This window comes from Gadus macrocephalus, chromosome 1, assembly GCF_031168955.1.
Source record: "Gadus macrocephalus chromosome 1, ASM3116895v1".
Lineage (NCBI taxonomy): Eukaryota > Metazoa > Chordata > Actinopteri > Gadiformes > Gadidae > Gadus > Gadus macrocephalus.
This window is the reverse complement of record NC_082382.1, coordinates 6,193,980-6,208,482: the sequence shown is the minus strand read 5'-3', so window position 1 is coordinate 6,208,482 and position 14,503 is coordinate 6,193,980. Positions and strand designations below refer to the sequence as shown.

At 49.3% G+C, this 14,503-nt stretch overlaps 2 protein-coding genes across 3 annotated transcripts in view; one reads left to right on the top strand and one right to left on the bottom strand.

The window, feature by feature from the left end:
* agap2 (ArfGAP with GTPase domain, ankyrin repeat and PH domain 2) overlaps nucleotides 1-4,359 on the bottom strand; it is a 9,854-nt gene extending 5,495 nt beyond the window's left edge. Inside the window, exons 1-2 of the mRNA XM_060055178.1 lie at nucleotides 996-4,359; nucleotides 648-701 (exon numbers count right to left, since the gene is read on the bottom strand). Of these exons, the coding sequence (XP_059911161.1) occupies nucleotides 648-701; nucleotides 996-2,364 (1,423 nt within the window). The 5' untranslated portion in view covers nucleotides 2,365-4,359. The remainder of the gene's footprint in view (nucleotides 1-647; nucleotides 702-995) is intronic.
* A 3,932-nt stretch (nucleotides 4,360-8,291) lies between these two features.
* The window catches only part of tspan31 (tetraspanin 31), a 6,382-nt gene continuing 170 nt past the window's right edge, over nucleotides 8,292-14,503 (top strand). Inside the window, exons 1-7 of one of the 2 annotated variants that reach the window (XM_060056353.1) lie at nucleotides 8,292-8,507; nucleotides 9,889-10,056; nucleotides 11,145-11,225; nucleotides 11,527-11,667; nucleotides 12,024-12,131; nucleotides 12,589-13,464; nucleotides 13,659-14,503. The exon at nucleotides 13,659-14,503 is cut by the window's right edge and continues 170 nt beyond it. In XM_060056353.1, the coding sequence (XP_059912336.1) occupies nucleotides 8,445-8,507; nucleotides 9,889-10,056; nucleotides 11,145-11,225; nucleotides 11,527-11,667; nucleotides 12,024-12,131; nucleotides 12,589-12,663 (636 nt within the window). In that variant the 5' untranslated portion in view covers nucleotides 8,292-8,444 and the 3' untranslated portion in view covers nucleotides 12,664-13,464; nucleotides 13,659-14,503. Of the gene's footprint in view, nucleotides 8,508-9,888; nucleotides 10,057-11,144; nucleotides 11,226-11,526; nucleotides 11,668-12,023; nucleotides 12,132-12,588; nucleotides 13,531-13,658 lie in introns of both variants that reach the window. The other variant, XM_060056343.1, reaches the window with a different exon arrangement.

Genomic DNA, 14,503 nt, shown 5'->3' with positions numbered 1-14,503 from the left:
GAGAGAGAGAGAGAGAAATAATGGAAATATGACCATATGCACCTAAAGTCCTGTTTAGTGGCAGAACATAGTGGGTGGAATAACTCCACACAATACATCTCGTGGAGACATATAGTCTGATCCTTCTTGCCCATTGCCACAATTCAGGTTTTGAGGGAGCATGGCTGAAGAAGAGGAGGTCAGCAGTCCTCTCCTCACCTACTACATGTGAGAGTATGTGTGTGTGTGTGTGTGTGTGTGTGTGTGTGTGTGTGTGTGTGTGTGTGTGTGTGTGTGTGTGTGTGTGTGTGTGTGTGTGTGTGTGTGTGTGTGTGTGTGTGTGTGTGTGTGTGTAGGTGTGCTTGTGTGTGTGTGTGTGTGTGTGTGTGTGTGTGTGTGTGTGTGTGTGTGTGTGTGTGTGTGTGTGTGTGTGTGTGTGTGTGTGTGTGTGCAGGGGGGCAGGGATTACCCTTCCAGCGGTGTGAGTGGGTCTTGCGTACGGGGGGGTTAGGGTGTTGAGGGAGATTAACTGTCTCAGATGGTTCTACTGTCAGGTCCCAGATCAAAGCCCTCCTTCTATCATCACTTTACAGTCACACACAGCTTTAGGGTGAACATCGAGACATGTTAAACAAGGGGAGCCTGTAATTGTGTTCTGCATGGCTCACAGAGTCCCCCTATGAACCCCACCTCCACCCGCCTCGCTACTGGAGACGAGGTGCCTGGCACAAGGGGCGAGAGGTTTATTATAAATGTAGCGTGCAGAAGAACACAGGAACCATGAAGACAATTTTTGTGTCTGGATGTCTGTGTGACGTCACACAGACATACACTGTAAATCTTTCACTGTAAAATCACAGTAAGGTACTGACAGCAGTTTTGCCAGTAAGGTACCGTCTATTTACAGTAATATTACTGCAAGATATAATATTTCATCCAACTCGACCAAGGCAAACGTTATTTTGCCAACTTTCTTTGCCATTTGCAGGATATGGCTGTAAATGTAGACATTCAACGATGAAATGCTTCAACGATCATTGAGACTCCCACAATGCACTGTTTTTCACAGCATCGTACTGCCAAACCAAGATACAAAATTCCACTGCAAATGTACATCAAAGCCCTACAGTGTAAGTTCAGGTTCCTGTGTACTGCGTCTGTCCATACACACAGGGCTGTGGATCCTACCAGGCCAGCGGCGCTCTTACCTTCCTCCTCGCTGGAGTCCCTCTGTATGTAGACGGGCGGCCCCGAGGCCGCGGGCCCCGAGCTGCTTTTGGTGAAGATCCCGCTGATGAACTTCAACATCTTCCGGTCCTTGGCAGAGCCGCGCTGGCTCTGCTGGATCTGCTGGATCTCCCTGGTCAGAGCCAGGTCCTCCGAGAGGATGTTGAGGTCGCTGTTGTCCAGCGTTCGGCTCTTGCCTTTGCGCGGTTTGGGCGGCTGGCTGGCCGGGCCGGGCAGGGACGCTGACCCCGTCTTCAGCCTCTCCTTCCTGGGCATGTCTCTCATCACCGGGCCCCCTCCGATCTCCAAGGGCATCCCGACCCTAGCCCGACCGTCAGCCTCGTCCCGCGGGTCCCTCCAGCCCTCCGTCCTGCTGGCCTCGGCCCAGGACGCCCTGCAGGGCCCCGGGGAGCGGGTAGGCATCCGGCTGTCCTTGCGGTCCAAGCTTTGGGCTGAGGTGGGACTCCGCTCCCTGCCGTCTCGAGAGTCCCGGCCTCGAGTGGTGACGCTGCTGTGGGACTTCAGCAGACTGACGGGTCGCTGACCCACGGGCCGGATGGGGAAGCTGCTGCGGGTCGGGGTGCGGACGGGCTCCGACATCTCCATCGGCGACATACCGGGCAGTGACGGAGAAACGCATTTCTTTGCCTCCAAGGCGGAGGGCGTCTTTTCACCGGAGAGTGTCTTTTCCCCTCTCCTCGAGTCTCTGTCCGCAGCGGTGTGTGGGAGAGCCCTCTCAGAGGCTAATGGGATCGTGAGGTTGCACAGTGGCTTCTCACTTCCTTTGGCCGGGGCAGCATCACCAGCAGAAGGTACTTTGTCTCTCGCGGGGCTGAGGGTTGGTCTCTCCTCCTCCTCCTCCTCCTCATCTCTGAGCTCACTCAGTACGCTCCCCCTCTGCGTGGCGGCGTCCTCAACCCCACACGGCGGCCCCTGCATCCCCCCGGGTGCAGGGACCGCCTCTCCTCCGGCCCGGGGCTCCTCGCCGCCCGCTCCCCCCGGCCCGCTCCCAGGCCTGGCCTCGGCCTCGGCCTCTCCCTCTCCCCCCTGACCGTTCTTCCTGGCGTCCTGGCCATCCTCCTCCAGCGCCTCAACCTTGACCAGAGTGAGGGAGATGAGGTAGGTGGTGCGCTGCTGCAGGGCGCCTCCTCCGCTCATGGGCTCAGACTAAGGGGGACAAACCGCGAGATGAATGAACCGACAGAGCGGCATGGACCAGCGGACGCCTCAGCAGCGCGCCGCGGTGGGGCACCTTGGACCGACGCGGCAGCAGAACGGGAAGGCCCGGCTCACATGGAGGGGGATTAGGTTTTCCCTCAGACGATATGACGGCCGGGAAGTCGACGGATCCATCTATCAACCCCCCCCCAGAGCGTCTCCCTTGTTTCCTCCACTTGAGATTTCGATTTCCGTCACGGTTTGCTTGGCTCGCCGTGTTTCACATCGCCGCAAAAAATAGAACCGCCAAAATGTCCCCACTGCCTCACACGTCTGTCAATGGGCTGTCAATTCACCAGAGGTAACGTTCCCTCGGTCCTCGAGATGAATGTCTAGTCCATACCCAAGTCAAACCCGTCTAATACATATGCATGCGACCGGAGAAGATCCTCCTCATTACAGCGCCTCCAGGCTGCTAATTATTTACTTGACCTTATTCCTGTTACGTTGTCTTGATGAATCTCCCGCTGTTGTTGAAACAAGGTTTGTCAAGGTTCAGTTCCTTTTGATATTTCCTCCGATCATTTTGACCATTAATGCCTCTGATGATAAGAGGGAGAAGACGAAGCGGCAGCAGCTGCAGAGACAGTGTGAGCAGTCCGCCTCAGATCATGGGGGATCTCATTCCATGCCTCGCATGAGTCCTGACACGCAGCATCCACGCAGAGGCCGGCGGAGGCAGGCCGTCGTTCTGAGGCAGACAGCGAGGACGCTGACGAGCCACCGGGGACCGGGGGGGGGAGGAGAGACGTCAATGGAAGGCGAAAGCAGATCCCAGGCTGTGGGTGTGTGGAGGAGACGCCTGGACGAGCGTGTGAGCCCTGCGGCCATCAGGGGACACAGCGCGGCTCCCCTGACCGCTGCTGTCCTCTGCACGCCGCCGGGGAGAGAGCCGCTGCCGCCGCCGCCGCCGCCGCCGCCGCGGGAAGAACAACGTCGCAGAGACCGAGACGCCACGGAAATGTCCTTTTTGGTCCAAAGCAAAAACCAGGCTCTGGAGGGACAGACGAGAGAGAAGCTGTCCACTTGAATGTGTCCAGAGAGAATCACGCTGGCATGCACACAAGTGCACAGACACAGGCAGACATCAATCAGTCCCACACGCTCACACGCATGCACACTCCTGGTCCAGCTTCCTCCGTGCTCTCTCGTCTCGTGCACATGCAATTAACGTGCGGACAGGAATCTCCAATGCTGCTTCTCCAACATGCCCCTCCTTGTTGCAAGAGGCAATTCATTCAATACCAGAGGAGCCTGTCTCTCCCCTCCTCTTCTCTCTCTCGCCCTCGCTCTCTCTCTCTGTGTGCAGGTCCCTGCTCTTTATGGCTCGTTCCTCATGTCCCCTCCCCTCTGTCTTCCTCCCTCTGTGCTGGAGAGGAGGGGGAGGCGGGGGAAGAGGCAGCAAAGCGACGGGTAAAGCCTGGCTGCAAGGCAGCGAAACATAGGCAGGAGCGGCGAGATGAAAAGGAGATCAGGGGTAGAGCAGAGATCTATGGCAGAGAAGGACAGAAATGAAGGAAGGAAGCTAGGAAGGCAAGCAGGGATAATCGTATGTATTTTAGATGATGGATGGGTATAGCATGTTTATGGAAGATAGTGAGATTACAAATCAGTCTTTTTATTCCACAATGTTGATTCTTCAACTGCGGTTCTACACAGCGCTATTATTAACATCATTTATCTGCCTTCGCCAGTCAGTCAGCTTTTGTGTGTGCGTGTGTGTGTGTGTGTGTGTGTGTGTGTGTGTGTGTGTGTGTGTGTGTGTGTGTGTGCGTGCGTGTGTGCGAGTGTGCGTGTGTCAGAATGCGCCTGCGTGTCAGCGTGCTGGCTGGCTCTGGCTCCTCCTCCTCCGATGAGAGGCATGGCTTGTTTGTTGCTAAGGTGTTACAATCTTCCCAGCTCGGGTGGCACAATCATCTCCTGCACGGTCGTCCACTCCTCCTGCTCCTCCTCCTCCTCCTCCTCCTCCTCCTCCTCCTCCTCCTGCTCCTCCCCCTCCCCTCACAACCACCAATACCGCCCCACCCCCACCCTGCAGATTCTACAGTGTCCATGAATCGGTGTAAGAAGCGAGGGTCTTCTCCTGTTTGTGGCCGGGGTCCTGCTGGCGGTCTCCTCGCGTCCCGCCCCGCCATGTGTTCAGGACATTTCCTCCAGATATTGATCCGCAGTGCGACGCCCACTACCGTTCATTAGCTGAAGTGGATGAGCTCAGGGTGTTCGGGGGGTGCGGGCTGTGAACATATTGGACACCGATAACATGCCCCCCAAAATATGCCATGTGACCCAATCGTTTCTTGTGTCCTTGAGGCTGTGTGTCGATCAAATCCTCCTGGCAGATGCCAAAGCTACAATGTTTAGCAGTCAACAACAATGTAGGTCGATGATGATGTCAGTGATGAGAATTATCTTTTCGGGAATTTCTTTAGAAAATGAATATTACGTTATAATAATAATAATGATTGTAGGTGTATTATTCGTGTTACAACCAGCCCGGTGAAAGGAACCACTACAATTTGGATTGCGTGTGTTCAACAACACTAAAAAATGCACCGTGTACAAGAACATAACGCTTCCCTTGAAGATACATGGGGATCCAGTGTTAATTGGCCTTTAATTAAAAAAAAGACCTGAATGTGAACCAGTAGGAGACAACAGCCCACACCACAGTAAACCTTCCCAGTCCCACACCTCACACACACACACACACACACACACACACACACACACACACACACACGCACACACACACACACACACACACACACACGCACACACACACACACACACACACACACACACACGCACACACACACACACACACACACACACACACACACACAGACACTGGATAGGAAAGTCACAATAACAACAGTCTGGGATAATTTTAGACACATCCACTCGCTTTGAACATGTGATGGAAATATACTAGTGAACACAGGTGCAAACACACACACACACACACACACACACACACACACACACACACACACACACACACACACATACACCACATAAACATGTGCCAACACTTTCTCTGACATAACCCTCATCCACCTACAGCCATACTTCCAGGGTGGCCGCCGCGGGCAGACTTGTTCGACAGTCAATGGCTGTTCGTGCTGGCTGATCTCTCATTTGCTTTTCACTGTGAGTGGCTTTCTCATCTCTCTGTATCTCATCTCTCTTTATCCCGTCTCCCTGTATCTCTTCTCTCTGAAACTCTCTGCATGACTTCTCTCTGTATCCCATCTCTCTGTATCTCTTCTCTCTTACCTCATCCCTCTGTATCCCATCTCTCTGTATCTCTTCTCTCTGTATCTCATCACTCTGTATCTCTCTTTAACTCATCTCTCTGTATCTCTTCTCTCTGTATCTCATCACTCTGTATCTCCCTTTAACTCATCTCTCTGTATCTCATCTCTCTGTGACTCTCTGTATCTCATCTCTATGTATCTCTTCTCTCTGTATCTCATCTCTCTGTATCTCATGTCTCTGTATCTCTTCTCTCTGTATCTCTTCTCTCTATATCTCTCTGTACCTCTCTGTATCTCTTCTCTCTGTATCTCTTCTTCGTTCTCTCTCTCCGATACCCGTCTCTTTCCTGCTGCAGTATAAGCAGTGTTGGGGGTTATCATTCAGATATCAATTTCAAAGTCTTTCTTTGCTCACAGGAGTGTCTCCCCTTCTTAACACTGTCCTTTTCTTCTCTACATTTTATCATTCAAAGAAATGGGATTTTCAGTTTTTTTAAACTCAATGACTGAGGCTGATTGATCTTACAGATCCTACAGAAATACGTCAGAGCTTCTGATCTCAAGAACTCACCACCACATCAGGAAACGGAAATTCGTAAATGATGACAATAAATAGTTCAAGCAAAAATTGCACGATCGTATCAGTACTGATGACACAAACACACACACACACATAAGTGCTAGTCCTGGCACAAAATAATTGCAAACGTAAAGGTAGAAAGATAATTAAATAAGGTCTGACTATTTAGGCATGATGACGAAACACTGAGGATATGTATGTTGAGGCTCTGCAAGTCTGGAAGGAAGTGGCTTTGAGGGATGTTGCACGGTGGTAGGAGGAAATAGGCCCACACAGCAGGCTCCATTTTGCTACCATGGCGATGGCTGCATAAGAAGGCCCCATTGGTGGCCAGTATACTGTAACACTGGAAGGGTTCCTGCTGCTCATACCTCAAACCACCCTGTACCATATGGCCAGTCTAGTATAATGTCACACACTGACCAAAGAAACGGCTTCTAACCAAAGCAGTGTTTACGCTAGTGAAACTGAGACAGGAAGCACGTAGGGAAGATGTGTTCAAGCATGAGTTTCTCAAGTTTCCGTCTTTAAGGCTGTCTCTAATGCTGGACGGGATTGCTTGAGAAACAACGCCAATGTGTGTATCAAAACAAAATATGAAGTTAAAATATAGTTTAAATAGTTAAAATAGCATGTGCAAAATGCCCTTTTGGGCAACCTTTTTGCTTTTTAAACCAAACCACTACATACTGAAACCTTTCTTCACTCACTAAACCGGCTCTTATTTGTCTCTCAGGCTGAGGACTCACCTTGCAGGCTCCTGAGGCAGATCTTCAGTCCGGAGCACAGCTGCGTATCTCCAACCTTCTCAAACTGTCTGAACAGGCGCTGGATGGAGGTCTGGACGGACTCATGCCTCCTGAGCTCCGCTCTTATTGCGGTCGAGTTCACAGATCTGCTGCTGCTGTTCATCCTGACGTACGGTCTGAAGGCACCTTCTTCAGCCCATTTGAAACCCTTGCATTTCCCGAAGAGAGCAGAGACTGCGATGCAGACCTCAACGGTCGTCTGTCTCAGGTCTAGACCACAGAGCTCAGCTCACTGTGTTCAGCTCCGTTTCCCCTGCAGGTTGTAAACTAACTTCCTGATTTAAAAAAAACGGTTCTTCAGTCCGCAGCAGTGCATCATGAGTTGATCAGGCTTCATAAGTGACATGAGCTCGCTCCAAAGGCCTGTTCCCGCTTTGTGCAGAAACCATGAAAGAAACCGTAACATGCATTACATTATTATGAGCCGTATTGGTCCAGCCAAGCTCGGATAACTTTCTCAAGGTCCCAATGAAGTAGATTGAAACAGGTTTAACTCATGCAACAGTGATTATTGGTTTGAACCCATACATCAGTGAATATTATAGGTTTGAACCCATACATCAGTGATAGGCTTGAACCCATACAACAGTAATTAATCATATAGGTTTGAACTCATACAACAGTGATTAATCATAGGTTTGAACCCACACATCAGTGATTAATCATAGGTTTGAACTCATACATCAGTGATTAACAATAGGTTTGAAGCCATACGTCAGTGATTATCATAGGTTTGAACCCATATATCAGTGATTATAGGTTTGAACCCATGAGTAATTAATCATAGGTTTGAACCCGCACATCAGTGATTAATCATAGGTCTGAACCCATACATCAGTGATAATCATAGGTCTGAACCCATACATCAGTGATCAATCATAGGTCTGAACCCATACATCAGTGATTATAGGTTTGAAGGCGTAGCCTACATCAGTAATTAATCATGGTTTGAAACCATACATCAGTGATTAATCATAGGTTTGAACCCATACATCAGTGATTATAGGTTTGAAGGCGTAGCCTACATCAGTGATTAATCATGGTTTGAAACCATACATCAGTGATTAATCATAGGTTTGAACCCATTCATCAGTGATTTATCATAGATTTGAACCCAAAAGTGATTGATCATATTAATGACTGATGTATGGGTTCAAACTTTGAACCCATTCAACACTGATGAGTGGCGTCGAGCCGATCCGTGACGTCATCCATGTGTCACGCTGACGCCATCAGCTCCGCTCCCCACTCAGGCTGGTGACTTGCGGGCTGTTGTTGACTCACAGACTGGTGACTGGTTACGGACTCATTCCTCCTCCAGAGAAAGACTTTCACTTTAATCGACTCACTCGCTTCAACCGATAGATAGTGACCATGGTGTGCGGCGGGTTCACCTGCTCTAAGAACGCACTGTGCTCCCTGAATGTGGTGTACATGGTGAGTACTGCTTTAGCATAGGCTAACTCCGGGAGCTAACAGCCTTAGCATAGGCTAACTCCGGGAGCTAACGGTTCAGAACCAGAGAAGGACAATGCAGTGTGACCCTCGCATACATGCTGCTCTTATTCGAAAGCCGCCAGATTCTGTTTGCAAATAACTGTAGGTACTGTATGTATATACGTAATTGTATCAGGAGCTGATACTCGCATGTGCTACCGTTGTGCCAAAGGGCAAGGCACATATGACAAAAGTATGACAGGTCGCTTTAGCTTGTTAGCTTGCAGGCTAGCAGCCTAGCTACCAACGGTAGCTATCTCAGCCCTGCGCTCCCTGTTAGCCGATCTGGTGCTAGCTGGGCTTGGTGAGGAAGGACTCAGACAGACAGACACCAGTTGCGGTGTCTGTCTGTCTACATGTGTCTGTTTACATGGTGTCTGTCTACATGTCAGTGATGTATGTCGAACATCACTCCGACTGTTAACTTCATCTGTTAGCTTAATCTGGTGTTGTTGAGCAGCTCGTAGTCCTGTGTTCATTCACTACGGATCTATTTATCTCTAGTCAGTGACTGATTGCTGAAGTTAACATTCAATAGTCGGATGTTATTTCGAGGCGGAAACCTGAACACATTGTGCTAATCTTACGTCAGAGGGTCACTTATGTTGTGGTGACGTGGAGACACTAGGTGATTTATTGAACAGGCTCAGGGTTCACTATCCAGTCCAATGGATTTAATGCTGGCATATGCGAATCCCGGCCACAGACAGACAACAGATGCCTGTCCTAGGATGTGTACCACTGTCCTTGTAAAGAAAGCGAATCATCTGACTGACTAACTGGGAAGGTGTGTGAGGCACTCCAAGGGAGAAGGGGACCACTGTTTGCATACAGCGAACTGTTTGCATACATACTACCAAAGTAGTTCATGCACATTCGTACTCCTCCATGTCCGATTGTTTACTGTTCCAATGTATTGGAAATGCATGAGTCCAGGATGTGTGTGTCTGAAAATGTGCTGAACTTCATTGTTCAAAATGTTAGGCATTTCCCCCTTTGAAGGAATGTCTTTAACGCGGGCTTCGTTAGTTTTAGTAGAAACAGGATGCGTTTCCCGGCCACAGCACACTCTGTCTGTCCTAAGTAGACACTTGGCCTCTGCCTTAAATATAAATTACATAAAACTCAGCCTCGGTGTTCACACAGTGGAGCCATCCCTGCTTCCACAATCACAGCTCAGCGTAGTAGGCCATATATCATCAACAATCTAAGATTTACATTTTCTCGCTGTGTGGAACCAATAGGAGGACCTTGCTTGTTGTGATTCGGTGAGGAAACTCTGAGCTTTGTGCCACGGCCTAGAGGGTTTGTTGTATTTCAGATGGTCGGGCTGCTGCTCATAGCAGTGGCGGCCTGGGGCAAGGGCTTCGGCCTGGTGTCCAGCATCCACATCATCGGGGGGGTGATCGCAGTGGGCGTCTTCCTGCTGCTCATCGCCATGGTGGGGCTGGTGGGGGCTGTCCACCACCACCAGGTCATGCTCTTCTTTGTATCCTTCAAGAGCAGCCTGCTCCAGTTGGAGGAGACCTTAAAGTAAAGTGCAGCTCTGTAGACATTAGACAATGATTTATTTTGTTTTACATTTGTAATTCATAAAATGTTAATACATATTCGTTTTGTTATCTAAAACGGGTTCATAACCTTTTTTGGTCCAAGGACCGGCATATTCATAAAAAAAATTGGAGGGCCTGTACTAAATTTGAATGCCGTAATTAAAAAAAAACATCCTGTTAAACAAAGGATTTGGGTGTTTTTCAAGATAATTTATTAATCCTTCTCTGGAAATATTTCAAGGCCCGGTACAAGGGGCCTGCCCGTAATTCCGACACCTCATTGTTCCGACGTCTCAATGGTCCGAAATATTTCCCATTAGATCGACATGCCACTATGCCGACGGTTCAATGTTACGAAAACGGAACCCATTGGTCCGAAGGGCCGTTTGTCCGACTTTTCAAAAAGGAGGCGCATTAGGCCGACGGTTCAATATGCAGAATAGTTCTCTCTCTCTCTCTCTCTCTCTCTCTCTCTCTCTCTCGTCACTTTGCTCTCCAATATTCATCGTGAACGTGATATGTAGGCCTAGGTTGTATTTTGGTGCTTAGTGTGAGAGAGGTATAAAACTCTTTATATGTAGGCCTATTTGGCATATTGAATCGTCGGCCTAATGCTCCTCCTTTTTCAAAAGTCGGACAAACGGCCCTTCGGACCAATGGGTTCCGTTTTCGTAACATTGAACCGTCGGCATAGTGGCATGTCGATCTAATGGGAAATATTTCGGACCATTGAGACGTCGGAACAATGAGGCGTCGGAATTACGGCATGGCACCCGGTACAAACGGGTCCACGGACCAGCTCTGGTCCTGGTACCGGGGGTGGGGAATCGCTGATCTAGAAAACAGGGAAAAGCCAACCAACCATGGGGTTCTGAAGCTGTAATATTAGGTTGTTTTAATCGATCATATTTTTTAACTGTGTGAAACGTTTAACAGTGAGTACAGTGAGTTTCTACAGAAGAACTAATCCATTGAGCAGATAGAATGCTGTGTTGTGGTTTCCTTCACCGTGATTCCCTCCCAGTACATGGTCATCCTCTTCATCGTCTTCCTGTTCCAGTTTGGGGTGTCCTGCTCCTGCCTGGCCATGAACCGCGGCCAGCAGGTGAGACACATGATCGCCTTCCACTCACTCTTTCACCTTCTGTCAAGTTTGTGTTATCTTTTTTATTTCAGGCGTACAAAAAGAAAATGTAAGTCATAAGGTTACGGAAGTAAAGTTTGAGCGTAAAAAGAGCTGTTCTAGTCTAGCTGCTTCTAGTTTACCAGACGTAAAATATGTGTGCATACGGCATCTAACATTTTAAAGCCAAGGGGAAAGTTTCCGTTGACTGAGATTCTCGTTGACTGAGTTTCTCGGCCCTGCGCTGATGCTTGACGCGTTGTGTCCTGGTGTCCCGGCTCAGGAGACCCTGCTGAACTCGGCCTGGGGGATGCTGCACAACAGGACCAAGGTGGAGCTAGAGAACAAGCTCAACTGCTGCGGCCTGCTGGACACCAACGCCACTCACGCACAGTTTGACCTGGACGTCTCCACCTGCAACGCTGTGAGCTTTACACCACCAGCCACTCTGTCCTCAGAACACCACGGCCAGGGAATAGTTGTAGACAAGGAAGCTCCTCTTCTGCAAACAAGGACTTTTTAAGTCTTAAAGTCTTAAACAGGGACAGGGACAATATGAAGATATAATCACTCATATTTTTTCGCTACAATTTTTTGTTAGACAGCCTGTTGATGTCTTTCAGGATTTGAAATTATTCAGTTTTGTCGTTTATTCAGTTTTGTCGTTTATTTTTTTCTTCAAATGGACACGTGCGTTATCATTATTTTGCCATGGCTACGCACCTGTTGACCTTTGACCCCAGATCCGTAGTACTAAACAGGTTCTCGTCCTCCTCTCAGCCCTGTAAGCATACCAGCTGCTTACAGTGCGGCGACATGATGCTGGACCACGCCAGCGAGGTGCTGAAGATCCTGGGCGGGGTGGGGCTCTTCTTCAGCTTCACCGAGGTGAGCCGGCCGCCCCCCACTGGGGGAGCGTTGGGGCCCGCGGGGTCGACACTCTGTGTGTGATCAGAATCAGAGTCACTTGTATTGCATCTTATTATACAAGCAAGAGCACAGTTCTTTGCAGCCACATAGCAGCAACAATACAGGATAAAGTACAAATAAAAATGAGTTGCAGCATAGATCACAATAATGAATAATAATAAGAGAAACTAAAACAGTGGTGACGTGCATAATGATAAACTGTAGTGTAACGTGTTCCAGTGGCAGTGGCACCAGCCATGGTCGATTCGAGTGCAGAAATGCTTTCCAAATTACCCCAAAAATTGTATTCATATATTCTGTTGTTGTCGTGTGCGTGGGGTTGGTTTAGGGGCAGTGGATACCTCCGGGAGCCTGACTGCTTGGGGGGGGGGGAAAGGTGCTTGATAACCGATGCTCTGCTGTCTTCCTCCTCCAGATCCTGGGCGTCTGGCTGGCGGTCCGCTACAGGAACCAGAAGGACCCCCGGGCCAACCCCAGTGCCTTCCTATAGTTGACCCCTCCGCAGCCTCCGTCCCCCGCACCCCCCCGTCAGAGCAGTCTGTAGGTCCACTGGTACACGTAGAACCCCCCTGTAGGCAGACCTCATCTGGGCGTCACACCAACTACCCGTACTGGTAGCCTGTGGCTGCTGGATGTAATCAACCCTTCTTCAATATTGCCTTTCCCTTTGGTTTTGTGCCAAATTCCCTTACATTGAGTCTGAGGACCCTGGGATACGCGGTGTGGAACTGAGAGGTCTATCCTGGTGGCGGTGTCCAGACACCGGCTGGATCTGAGTAGCGGAGATCCCATCGCAGCTCTCTGTAGAGTCTAGCCTTGATTGCATGTGTCCTTGTACATACGTGCCCCACGCCCCTTTATTTGCCACGGTTGCATTTCCTTAGCCAACGTGATACTGCGTCTTCTCTTCTACTAACTGGTATGCACCTTCTTCCCAATACCTCCTCAGTCTGTAACTCGCCCACAGTTACCTGTGTGTCACGGTCCAATGTTGACGGTAGGGGCGGGCCTGTACCTGTGTGGGTCGGTCCAATGTTGACGGTAGGGGCGGGCCTGTACCTGTGTGGGTCGGTCCAATGTTGACGGTAGGGGTGGGTCTGTACCTGTGTGTCACGGTCCAATGATGACGTTAGGGTTGGGTCGGTCCATAATGACTGTAGGGGTGGGTCGTGTGTGGGACGGTCCAATGTTGACGGTAGGGGTGGGTCTGTACCTGTGTGTCACGGTCCAATGATGACGGTAGGGTTGGGTCGGTCTATAATGACTGTAGGGGTGGGTCGTGTGTGGGACGGTCCAATGATGACGTTAGGGGTGGGTCGGTCTATAATGACTGTAGGGGTGGGTCGTGTGTGGGACGGTCCAATGATGACGGTAGGGTTGGGTCGGTCTATAATGACTAGGGGTGGGTCGTGTGTGGGACGGTCCAATGATGACGGTAGGGGTGGGTCGGTCTATAATGACTAGGGGTGGCTCGTGTGTGGGAAGGTCTAATGATTGAGTTGAGGTATCATGGGACAGGCAGAGCTTTTGAAGGATGGAAGGCAAACATCATGCGTGTGAAGTAATTTATTAACCTGTGTGGATGCTCTTTATTGATAGTTTTCCGATGTGCTGAAGCCAGGAATGCTGAGATTTATTTGGGGGCTTTGGGAGCTAGGTAATTTGAGTAAAACCGTGTTCAACTCTTTCTGAACTTGTGAAACTGAGCCAACTCACTGAAACAGTCCCGGTGGGTGGAATACCAAGGTACAGCCGCCTCCATCTTGTACATAGTGTTTAGTATAGTTGATGAACTCATGTTGGGTTTAGCCTGTGGTCCACCATCCAGTAGGAGGCGCTGAGGACAACTATCCATCCTTTGTATGTCTATGTTCCTTAAGGTCTGCTTAGCGTACAGTCCTCCGTTAACGGCGTCACTTCTTATGAAACTGGAAGACAGAGGAGGAATTTGGGTGGTGCTGTTGATTTGAATTCATCAGTTCTCTGGGTTCATAGACAATGAGATGGTGCTATTCTGTTAACTCTGCTTTAGTACATTGGTCGCACTGCTGATTTCCTTTTTTTAATATTTCTTTTGTCTTTTTGCCAATATATGTTAACTATTGCCATTCTTTAAACAGTGTTAAAATATTTGTGAAAACATTGATGTTTTTGCTGAATCTATTTAAGTGCTGATCATGCACATTAGGTTACAATGTTTTGATTTTAAGATTTGTACTTGCTATGTAATTATTTGTTGTTTTCCAGTGAAACACTTTCCCGTTGAGAAATGATGGCTTGTATATTCATCTTTAGGCTTTTCAGTGACACTACACATCAAATTACCTCCT